Here is a 12,774-nt window from a genome sequence, read left to right on the forward strand (position 1 = left end):
ATAGTCAAGACAATCCTGGGCAAGAAGAACAAAGCTGGAGGCATCATGCTACCTGACTTCAAACTATACTAAAAGGCTACAGTAACCAAAACAGCATGGTACTGGTACCAAAACAGATGTACAGAGAAACAAAACAGAACAGAGGCCTCAGAAATAATGCCACACATCTAAAACCATCTGATCTTTGACAAACCTGTCAAAAACAAGCAAATGGGGAAAGGATTCCTTATTTAATAAATGGTGTTGGGAAAATCGGCTAGCCATATGCAGAAAACTGAAACTGGATCCCTTCCTTACACCTTATACAAAAATTAATTCAAGATGGATTAAAGACTTAAATATAAGACCTAAAACCATAACAACCCTAGAAGAAAACCTAGGTAATACCATTCAGGACATAGGCATGGGCAAAGACTTCATGACTAAAGCACCAAAAGCAATGGCAACAAAAGCCAAAATTGACAAATGGGATCTAATTAAAATAAAGAGCTTCTGCACAGCAAAAGAAACTATCATCGGAGTGAACAGGAAATCTACAGAATGGGAGAAAAATTTTGCAATTTATCCATCTGACAAATGGCTAATATCCAGAATCTACAAAGAACTTAAACAAATTTACAAGAAAAAAACAACCCCATCAAAAAGTGGGTGAAGGATATGAACAGACACTTCTGAAAAGAAGACATTTATGCAGCCAACAAACATGAAAAAATGCTCATCATCTCTGGTCATTAGAGAAATCCAAATCAAAACCACAATGAGATACCATCTCATACCACTCAGAATAACAATCATTAAAAAGTCAGGAAACAACAGATACTGGAGAAGATGTGAAGAAATAGGAATGCTTTCACACTGTTGGTGGGAGTGTAAATTAGTTCAACCATTGTGGAAGAGAGTGTGGTGATTCCTCAAGGATCTAGAACCAGAAATATCATTTGACCCAGCAAGCCCATTACTGGGTATATACCCAGAAGATTATAAATCATTCTACTATAAAGACACATGCACACATATGTTTATTGTGGCACTGTTCACAATAGCAAAGACTTGGAACCGACCCAAATTCCCATCAATGATAGACTGGATAAAGAAAATGTGGCACATATACACCATGGAATACTATGCAGCCATAAAAAAGGATAAGTTCATGTCCTTTGCAGGGACATGGATGAAGCTGGAAACCATCACTCTCAGCAAACTAACACAAGAACAGCAAACCAAACACAGCATATTTTCACTCATAAGTGGGAGTTGAACAATGAGAACACATGGACACAGGGTGGGGAACATCACACACTGGGGCCTGTCGGGGGGTGGAGGGCTAGGGAAGGGATAGCATTAGGAGAAATACCTAATGTAGATGACGGGTTGATGGGTGCATCAAACCACCATGGCATGTGTATACCTATGTAACAAACCTTCACATCCTGTACATGTTCCCCAGAACTTAAAGTATAATAAAAAAAAAAAAAGAAGAAGAAAGCAAGGGTATCCTGACCACTGTTGAGGATTAACACAAACCCATTGTAAAGAACTGGCCAGTCATTCAATGTAACCAGAAAGTGAGCTTTCCATTATTAAAATTTTGAAAAAATCAACATTCCAATTGTGTATCATTTCAAAAGTACATAATCCACTGTAAATAATAAAACAGAGTTGGAAGTAAGAAAAATACCTGAGCTATCATTTCTCTGAATTGTCATGAATGGTCGGTCTCTTTGATTCATGTTTTCCATATCTGTTAAGGAAACAAGAGAGAACTAAAATTTCATATTATTTTATAAATGTTTTTAAAGCTGTGTTACTTGAAGTATTTTTAAAAGTAAGACCCAGGACTGGGTGCCATAATGCTTTTAATTTTATTAAAATTTGCTTTTCTTGCCCCTAGAAGTCTCCCTCTGTTAGTGTTTTTTCTGTGCCTTTCTTGTTCTTGGTCCTGTCCTTTCTATTTTTTCCCTCTTAATCCTCCTCCGCTGGATTGTTCCAGTGACTGATAAAAAATTTGTTATTAGAAAGTTTTTATGTGTTTTATTTTGTGTTCCTGGGAGGAAAGAAATTACCTGAATTGAAGAATAAATTATTCACTACTTCTATTACAAGTAATATGGCACTTTTGGTAGATACAGAGATGCACCAGCCAGATCAAAGGACTCGCTGCCTTGCTGTGGGAATGCAGTCTACAGATAGCCTCCAGCTGTCACCCCCTTCAGGTTAGGACTCAGCTGCAGAGAAGAGCCTCGTCCAAAGGCATATGCTTTCCGGGGCAGCCCGTACCCAATGACTGAGCAAGGCAGGGGTGTAAAGCTATTTGGGCCCAATGTAGGACACTCTGATACATAATATTTGCTCTGGAGCTTCCTGCCACGCTGGCCTAGACTTTGTTGGACCTGCATTGAAGTTGTTGTCTTCATCTGCCCAATCCCAGTTCCTTCTTCTCCCTTTCACAGGTAAAGATGCCTGCTAAACATCTTCCACTCCACGCTCTTCTGGTGGCTCTTTAAATAACAGTATAATACTTTTTGAAACACTTTTCAAAAGTTTGTGTTCCATATCCACTAGATTGAACTACCCATGTCTAGTGGCCCTTTCAGTAACCTAAACCTTCTTAAAAGGAGGAGAAGATAGTTAAGGTCCATGACTTTTGGAAACTCTGCCAAGTTACCAAGAATTCCTAAGTCCTTACTATAGCCTCCCCCTCCCTACCATAGCCTTCCCAGTTATTTTAATCTGCTTTAAGAGTATAACCTACAGACAGGAGTGGCAAATGTAAATGCACTCAGCAGCCATCAGTAAGTTAAAGGAGAGAAATGACAAGGAGCAAGACCATAGGAGTGGCAGAAAATTTGGAAAACTGAAGAGCATTCCACACCCAAAGATAATCAAATATACCTTTTTCCTTTTTATAACACAAGTACCAGGCAAAGCACGCCTCCAGAAATAAATCTATGCTGGTTTGTTAGCTCTGGCTTACTGCATCGCCTCCCTAGTTTTCATTTAATTCTACCACCCATAGCTTAGCTGTCCAAGTTTGCCATCTTTATCTCATAGGAGACCTCTCCTGTCCTTTTATTGGTTAGTTGTGTAGTTTTCTTTCATTGGAGAGCCAGCCCCTTTAGATTTAGGCCTCATTTTTCTTGGCATTGAGACTCAAACATTGAGGTTCTGAAACAAAATAGGGTTTTGCAGATTCCCTTTTGGCTACCTTGGTCTAACCCTGTCTAATTTGTTCCTCCTGGTTTTCAGAAGAAAATCATGCAAGCCATAAAATGTTTCTCACCATTTCTATGTACTTCAAATTTTAATTATGGCCATAAGAAATCTGACATTAGAATATATTCTGGAAATCAAAGTTGTAGCCAAATCTGTCTTCATGAACTGGAAACCTCATTTGGTTCCAACTATTTAGAAGACCAAGTGGAAATACTTCCTGACCTGCATACTTTAATCGTTATATATAAATCATGTATAATTTCTACTTGCCTTTCAAAAACGTTGAGGGCCTGTGAACTAAAGCTGAGGTATTATAAAACTGATTTCATTGTAATGTTTCTTATGTGAGAGAAATGATTAGGCATTCAGATTTAGATCTGAAAAGTTCACAAGTAATTTACTTAGTTCAGTTCTCATTTTAGCACTTGAGATGATTGAGGCTCAGAAAAATGACCAAAATCATACACCTAGTCAGTAGCAGAACTTTCAGTTTCAAACTCTCACATTATAATACAAACATCTCTGAAAATGAAGGTTTATTTCATAATGAATACACTGGCCAAACCCAACCTGAGCTGCAATCATTTGGTGGCAAACCTGACCCAAACTGAAGTTTACACTATGAATGTGAACATTCATACATTTATGTAAAAATATTAATCTGTTTAATTATGGGATGATGCCTAGGCCCCACCAGGGTTTCAAAAAATAATGGGCATATGTTCTTTATCCCATTTCTAAAAATCTGAAAAACCTAAAAACTATCTGGCTCCACATATTTCAGATAAGGGATTTATGAAACTGTATTAAAACCAACATTTCCTGGTTCCCAAAGAAGTATACATCATCCAGGCTATTTCAATTTTATGCTTACTAGTGAGAAATTCAAAGTGGCCACATCAGCCTGTTGTTAAAATACTTTTGGCTGCATAACTGCTACTTGAACAGAATTTTTTATGTTAAATAATTTAAGAACAGTTAGTTTTATAAATTATTCCATATTCACATTATATGACATTTTAGAAATTGCTCATGAATGTCATCAAAATGCTAAGCCTTTTAGATCTACTCAATTATGGAAAATATCTTAAAACAATATTTTTGTAAGAAATTTCTTATAGCACAGGAAGAACACTTTGATATATAATGGAATGATAGTGTCACAATAGCTAGAGGGCTGAAAAACATTTTAGTGAAAAGTTAATTATTACAGAGTTGATGGGGAATCTAAACTTTTGTAAAATAGATAAATAAATGATATTTATCTATTTATGACCAGTCTCTACAGGGAAAAATCAGGACTTCTTTAGAGATGTGAAAAAATAAGAGAGAGATCATTTATATAAGGAGGCAGTTTTTTTAAACACTGTTAATATTCTTATTCTTCTCTTTTCTAAGAAAATCTTTTTTTAATACACTGAGGAAGGAAAAAGTCAATTATATTTAGGGTTAAGGTTGCACTACATATGGATAGCATTTAAACTCTAAACTGATTATAAATATGTAGACTAGTCAATCACCCCATGACGGTGAGTCTTCTATAATGGGGATTCTGCCAGGCGAAATGATGTTAAAAACAATACCAATATGTAGAAATAGTATTGTTTTGGCTATACGGGCTCTTTTTTTGTTCCATATAAAGTTTAAAGTAGTTTTTTTTTTCTAACTCTGTGAAGAATGTCAATGGTAGTTTAATGGGAATAGCATTGAATCTATAAATTACTTTGGGCAGTATGGCCATTTTCATGATATTGATTCCTCCTATCCATGAGCATGGAATGTTTTTCCATTTGTTTCTGTCCTCTCTTATTTCCTTGAGCAGTGGTTTGTAGTTCTCCTTGAAGAGGTCCTTCACTTCCATGGTTAGCTGTATTCCTGGTATTTTATTCTCTTTGTAGCAATTGTGAATAGGAGTTTATTCATGATTTGGCTCTCTGCTTGTCTATTGTTGGTGTATAGGAATGCTTGTAATTTTGCAAATGATTTTGTATCCTGAGACTTTGCTGAAGTTGCTTATCAACTTAAGAAGCTTTTGGGCTGAGACAATGGGGTTTTGTAGATATAGGATCATGTCATCTGCACACAGAGACAGTTTTACTTCCTATTTGAATATTCTTTATTTCTTCATATATTTCTCATGCCTGACTGCCCTGGTCAGAACTTCCAATACTATGTTGAACAGGAGTGGTGGGAGAGGGCAGCCTTGCCTTGTGCCAGTTTTCAAGGGGAATCCTTCCAGCTTTTGCCCAGTCAGTATGATATTAGCTGTGGGTTTGTCATAAACGGCTCTTACTATTTTGAGGTATGTTTCATCAATACATCGTTTGTTAAGAGTTTTTAACGTGAAGGGATGTTGAATTTTATCAAAGGCCTTTTCTGTGTCTATTGAGATAATCATCTGGTTTTGTCTTTAGTTCTGTTTATGTGATGAATTACGTTTATTAATTTGTTGAACCAGCCTTTCATCCTGGGGATGAAGCCGACTTGATTATGGTGGATAAGCTTTTTGATGTGCTGTTGGATTCAGTTTGCCAGTATTTTATTGAGGATTTTTACATCAATATTCATCAGGGATACTGGCCTGAGGTTGGCCTGTCAGGGGGTTAGTGGAGGGAGAGTATCAGGATAGATAGCTAATGCAAGTGGGGCTTAATACCTAGGTGGTGGGTTGATATATGCAGCAAACCATACGTGCAGCACACATTTACCTATGTAACAAACCCGCATGTCCTGCACATATATCCCAGCACTTAAAATTAAATTAAATTAAATTTTAAAAATATATACATGTAGAAACATCTTGGATGTGGTATCAAATTATTGTAAAAAATTAATTTATCAAATAATAAAAGTTGGCCATGATATTGATTATAAAATAAGCCTTCATTTTTAGAGATTCTTGTATTATAATGAAAGATTTTGAAACTAAAGTTCTTTTGCTGCTGACTAGGTATGTGATCTTGGTCATTTTCATATGAAAGATCCCACAACATTTTCATTCAAATATTATGGCCAAAGTCCAGCTGAAGCAGTATTTTTCTAACATCCAGAATTCATTTTTAAATTTTAAGCAGAATGTTACATATCACTTTCATTATAAAACATTATGGACTGTAGTTTGTGTAAGATAAATTTATTGTCCTGAAAAAACTAATGGAATCAAAAGATGTACTATTAGAACTAATATAAATGGTTAAACAAAGTGCTCAGTCACATAATAAATATGACCAATTCAAATATAATGGGAAAGATCTCACTCAAAACAAATGAAAAACAAAATATCTAGGAATAAACTATATAAGAAGTTTGTAGGACATAGACTGTAAAAAAAAAAAACTACCAAAGTTGATTACGGGAAATTAAAAAAAAAAAATTGAACAGAAAGAAACTAGTCTAATTCTGCATAGCAAATATTTAACACTGGCAATTTCTGGGTAGTAGGATTATACCTAATTTTGATTACTACTTTATGATTGAGCATAATTTCTAAATTTTTCTTATTTTATAGGAAGAAGAAAAACACAGTTTTAAAAGTACTAAGCAGAGGCAATAGCTATTTTACTATATTCTGGGAAAACACTACCATGGTATGCCTATTTTACCAATTAAAAAAGAAACTGGATTTCATGACATCAAAAATCCTTCAAGATATAAACATATGTAAGTGTAATTCATGATATTGTTACTGAATTGATTCTTACTAACCTTCTACTAAAAGGCAGACTATATTAAAATACACTTGTTGCACTGTATAGAACTTTAAAATGTTAACATTAGAATATTCACCATGTCATTTTTTAATGCTCTGTGGGAAATAAGTAGTTTAGTTTAAACTATTCTTTAGTTACAAATGTACTGGTTAAAGTAATAAACTGTATAGAAAATTGTGTGGTAAGAACTAAGATTTTCAGTCCTACTTGCCTCTAACAGAAGAGCTGGAGGAACAGTTGCATTTAGCCCTGGTAGTCATTATCAAGGTTTTATTTTGTATTATTTCAAAGAATTTCTATGCATTTGTAAGTACTTATATATATCCAATTTTATACAGGTATAATAATGACATTTATACAATTCCACAAGTTATTTGATAATGTAACTTGGCCATCTTTCCATATCATTCTATTTGTGTGTTCATATACATATATATATATATATATATACACACGTGCCTTTAATGACTGAAAATGGCATGTATACATATATATATATATTCATTCAACCACTACAAGAATCAAAGACAGAAATTTTTCTCAAAGAATTCTGCCTTTTTTACTGAAAAATAAAATTCATAATCAGAAAAATAAAATCTATCAAATCTCTGCCCTCTTTATAATTCATATAAATTTGCTTATGAACCAGTTCCACATATAGTCAACCTATATGATTTTCTCTATTTTTAAAACAGCTCAAAGTAGAGAGTCTCAATCAACCTTGCTAATAAAATAATTCAAATACAGATCTATACATCCCATAGGCTTTTCCAGTCTGGGGAACACAGTCCGGGAGAAAGAAAAGAGTTAACCACAGCAAACAACCTAAAAGGGCCCAGTTTCCGTGGGACTTCAGAGCCCCACAGAGAGTGAAGGTAACTGCAGTGGAGCCTCTCATGCCCTTACTCCCTCTATATCCTCCAAACTGTTCTAATAATTCCAAAACCCCAAGAGAAAAGGTATAAATTAGGTATATGCTACATAAAAATGGGAATTTTCCAGATTTTTTGGAGGGGGGAAATGGACAAATTCACACAGCTTCCACTGACTGTCTCAGAAATTCTGACCAGAAACTATGACTGGGAGTTCTGAGTTTTGACAAATCACCTTAGGGAAACTAAGTACTTAGTTATGAAGAAATACTGTTTTGCCTCTAATTTTTCCCCTTGAATGTGGGATCCATAAAGAAAGAATAATGAAAGTAATCCTCTTCTTTGGAAAGACTTACCACTTATCCTCCTACATGACTTGCCATTTCGGACATGCTTGAATTTGTCAATTTTCTGACACAATTTGGGAGTCTACTTTCCCATCCTACATACCTGGACTTGATGTAAGAGGTTCACCTGCTTCCCCTTGGTCTCTTTTACGCCTAACCTCTCCGACAGCTGCAGGGTATTATATAATTCACGCCTTCCATATCCTATATGTAGAATTTTATCAATATCCTTTTATCTGCTCTTCTAGCCCAGCTACCATCACACAATTGCCTGGATGAGTGATGTCTCAAACACCCAAATACATCATAGAACTCCCTGACCTACCAAATGGTTTCTAATTGCTCTCCAGGACAATCTAGCTCTTGACTCTCTAACCCCTTCATTACCTATTACCTTATTTGTACTTTACCCTTGAGCATTCCCAAACCATTTGCAGATCCCTGAACGGACAATGCTTGTGAAAGGCAGAATAGTGCCCCAAAGATGTCCATGTAGGTCCTAATCCTCAGAACTTATGATTATGTTATGTTATGTGGCAAAGGGGAATTAAGGTGGCAAAGATAATTTAGATTGCTAATCAACTGATGTTATATAAAAGAGTAGCCTGGCTTATCCAGGTGGGCCTAATGTAATCAGAAGGGCCTTATTAGAAGGAGGCAGGAAGGTCAGAATCAGAGATGTGATGACAGAAGCAGAGGTGAGAAAGCAGGAAGGTTTGAAGATGTCATGCTTCTGGCGTTGAAGAAGCATGAAACCATGACCCAAACAATGCAGGTAGCCTCTAGATGCTAGAAAAGGAAAGGAAACAGATTCTCCCCTAGAGGCTCCAAAGGAATACAGCCCTGTCCACAGCTTGCTGTTATTTTGGATGTCTGACCTCCAGAATTGTAAGATCATAAACTTGGATTGTTTAAGTCACTAAGGTTGTGGTAATGTTTTTTCAGCAATAGGAAACTGATATGCTCTTTGATAGCTCTCTCATTTGAAATAGTACACCCACTATTACCTATGCTTGGAAGGCCTTTCTGTGCTGTTGCCTCTCTGACCAATACCTACTTATTTTTCAGTCTCATCTTAATTATCCTACTGGAGCTTCTCCTAATCCAGACAGAGATGATCTTTCCTTTCCCTTGTACTACTATTACACTTTGTGTTTGCTCCTACTGTTTCTCTAATTTATTTATGAGCTTATTACAATGTTTATTAAACATCCATCATACACCAGATTAAGGGCTACAGATTTATTCAGGCCTCTTCAGAGAGACCATATCTGGCAATGTCATCTAAAGTAGTTCCCTCTACCCCCAATTATTCTTCACCCTCTCATTCTAATTATTTTCCTTTGTGGTACATCTCACTGTGTGGCATTATACTATATATTTATTAACTTTCCTGTTGTTCACGTCTACAATTAGGATATATGCTCCATGAAAACAAGGCCTTTAGCTGATCATCTCTGTTTCTCCAGACTGCCTAAAATAGTATCTGGTCCCTGTTAGATATTCAATACATAGTTGTTGAAAGAGCATTAAGTGATTACATTATAGATCACAGTCCTGCACCTAATGCACGGTAGTATTAGAAGCAAACATATAGTTTTCACCTGCTTTTCCCCTACATTTAAATCTAGGCTCACCTGTATGAGATGACAACTATTATCAAGAACAACCTCCAAGTCAAAATGGTCAGTAGATTGAGGTATATGTGAAGAAGTGAGGAAGAAAACACATGCCCACTTTAAAGTTTCAGCACTGGCTCTAAGTTCACATTAACTGCAGTTGACCGGTGCCCCAGACCAGCTACTCAGGTGTCAATCATAGCACACAACCCCCGCATGGAGAAACTTGCATTTTGTTAGTAATCTAAGGATATCTATGCTATTTTACTTCTCCAAGAGCTTGGGGTTAAGAAGGAGATTCTATGCATAGTAGACACAAATAATGTAGTTTTACCTCCAACATATATTACTGAGTGAAAAAAGCAAGTTTCACTATGATACATACCATATGATACCATTATATAAACATTAACAGACTTCAAACAATACTACCCCCTTCTCTTGTGCATGCGCTCTCTCGAGAAAAAAAGCCTAAATGCCCACACGTAGACCAAACTGAAGAGGATGCTGCAATTGGAGGTTAGTGTCAAAGGGGACTTTAGCTTTAACTGTAATAAAATCACTGCATTTTTACAATGAGTGTATATATATACATATATATGTGTATATATGTATATATGTGTATATGTGCACATATATGTAATTAAAAGTAATCAACATAGCCCCAAAAGGTCCTATTACTACATACAGTCATCTCTCAGTATCTGCAGGGGACTGGTTCCAGGACCTCCAAGGATACCAAACTGTATGGATACTAAAGTGTCTCATAGAAAATGGTGTAGTTTTGCAAATAACCTAGGCACATCCTCCTGTATGCTTTAAATCATCTCTAACTTATTTATAATACCTAATACAAGGTAAATGCTAAATAAATAGTTATGCTATATTTTTATTTGTATTTTTGTTGTTCTATGTTATTTATTTTAAAATATTTTCTATATGAAGTTGTTTGAATTCACAAATGCAAAACCTGCAGAGATGGAGGGCTGACTGCAATTCTCATTTCTATTGTAAAATTAATGCAACAATATTAGAGTCTATAAAGATTACCAAGTGGGTTCTACTGGTGAGAACCCCAGAGTCTGATCACTTGTCACTCACATTTCTGAACCTGCCAAGTTTGGACCACTTCCCAGAGCCCCTTGACCCTACCAAGTCATACAAACCCTGTGAAGGCCAGCCTGAAATACCCAGTTAACTTTAATTTTGTATATAATGAAATAATTTTTATACAAATTTGTTCTGCCTTGTAAGATAAATTTCTTCTGGCCCCTTTAACAAAAATGATTCAAAACACAGTTTTCTTCTGATTAATGGTCACAAATGCATTGTCTTTCTCTTGATTACAAGCTTGATAATTAAAAGAAAACCATGAAAGCGAAGGCCACAAGCAAGGTTATAAAGTTCAACAATTAAATGGTATTTTGATGTGCTTTTCACTATCACTGCTGGGGAAATTTTATCCTCTGAAGTTTAAAACTGGAAGACACAGCTAGGTACTAATATTCATTCTACTTTTTTCCCTTTCTAACACATTCTAATTTTTTTCAGGGTAAAATATTGGCTTTCCTTTGACACCTCTGAGACTGTAAATGACCATGTGATACACTTCCAACCAATGAGACATGACCAGAGAGAGGTCTGCTGGGAATTTCAGGGCAAGATATGTTTTCTCATACAGGCACACCTCCTTATTCCTTGCCCTTTCTCCTTTCTTCCTGCATGAAATGCGGACGTAAAGCTAGACATGGAGTGAGTATTAAGATGAAAGATTCATACTAACTGTTGCAGAGAAGAAAGCCAAGGGGAGCCTGGGATGTTGTTATCAAGAATCTGCTGTACCAGCCCTGGACTCTTTCCCTCTGGACTTGTTGTAATGAGAAAAATAAATCCCCAAGCTTCTGCAATCAGGTTCTGTAACTTTCAGCCAAACAAAATCCTCAACTGAGATAGACTGGGACAATATGAAGCACCCAGGAGATTCTGATGTCTCTGTACATAAAGCAGTAAAAAAATTGTTCTAGAAAAACACCTATCAATATAGACATAGGTAAAATACTAGAAAATATTACTGTCATTGCTTTTCAATAGTAGCATGAAAAAATTACATCTAGCAAAATTTCCTGTCTTAAAACTCTAATAGAATTTCACATGCAGTTTTAACATAGCTAAAAGAGAGTAGGTTAAAAGATATGTCAGTGATTCTGGAAAGGGAAAGAAAAAAATCCTCAGAAAGTTAAGTATACTACCAAAAAGTAACATAAAAGAATGCATCTGTGAGTATACAATACTCCAGAATAGTTTTCCATGAAGGATCAGTTATGCAAGGAGTAATTTTCCTCTAAAATGTTACACAAAGGGTATTTTTAACATTTTTAATAAAAAATAGCAACCTACCACTCTTTAACAACAAAGACTATAAAACTCTATTAAATTACAGTGCCAGGAACATGGTAGCCACTAACATGTTTTGAATAAATAAGAGGTAAGAAATATTAATGCATTTTGTATTATTGCCAGTTAAATTTGAAAGATCTCCAGGCTAGGAAGTAAATAAATGAAGGGGAAGATGAAAGGAGTTAAGATAAAGTTTAGAGGGAGGGAAAGGAAGAGGGAGGAAAAAGAAACGCAGAGGGAACAAAAAGAGGAAAAAAAATTTCCTTCTTCTCCTATCTCCTCTTTTCAATTCTAAATTTAAATCATAAATGAAAATCTTCCTCCCTATAAAGGCAAATTTATAGTTGGCATTAGCTGCACTGAAGTGGGTAGAGTTTTTACTGCAGAGGAACTAGAGGGGCTAATTTTGAAGCATGAAAGGTGGGCCCTCAGGTCTGGGTAGGGTTTTCAGGGAGAGGCAGTGACTGAGGATGAGCAGCTACCTGGAGAAGAGGGAGGTGATGTGAGGAGAGGGGCTGAATGGGGAGTGTTCATAAGCCAGTCTTCTTGTTTCAATTTTTGCTTCAACCTAGTCCTTCACAGAGGCAAGGAGGGGACGATTCTCCACTATCCTTTA

The 12,774-nt window shown here is 35.9% G+C and overlaps 1 protein-coding gene across 4 annotated transcripts in view; it reads right to left on the reverse strand.

Moving 5' to 3' along the window:
• The window catches only part of CCDC148 (coiled-coil domain containing 148), a 291,643-nt gene that overhangs the window by 202,479 nt on the left and 76,390 nt on the right, over window positions 1-12,774 (reverse strand). For 3 of the 4 annotated variants that reach the window (XM_031008918.3, XM_055380202.2, XM_063694856.1), the window contains one exon: window positions 1,679-1,741. The exons of the other annotated variant lie outside the window; for it this stretch is intronic. In XM_031008918.3, coding sequence (XP_030864778.2) covers window positions 1,679-1,741 — 63 coding nt within the window. The remainder of the gene's footprint in view (window positions 1-1,678; window positions 1,742-12,774) is intronic. 4 annotated transcript variants of the gene reach the window in all.

Source organism: Gorilla gorilla, chromosome 11 (assembly GCF_029281585.2).
Source record: "Gorilla gorilla gorilla isolate KB3781 chromosome 11, NHGRI_mGorGor1-v2.1_pri, whole genome shotgun sequence".
NCBI lineage: Eukaryota > Metazoa > Chordata > Mammalia > Primates > Hominidae > Gorilla > Gorilla gorilla.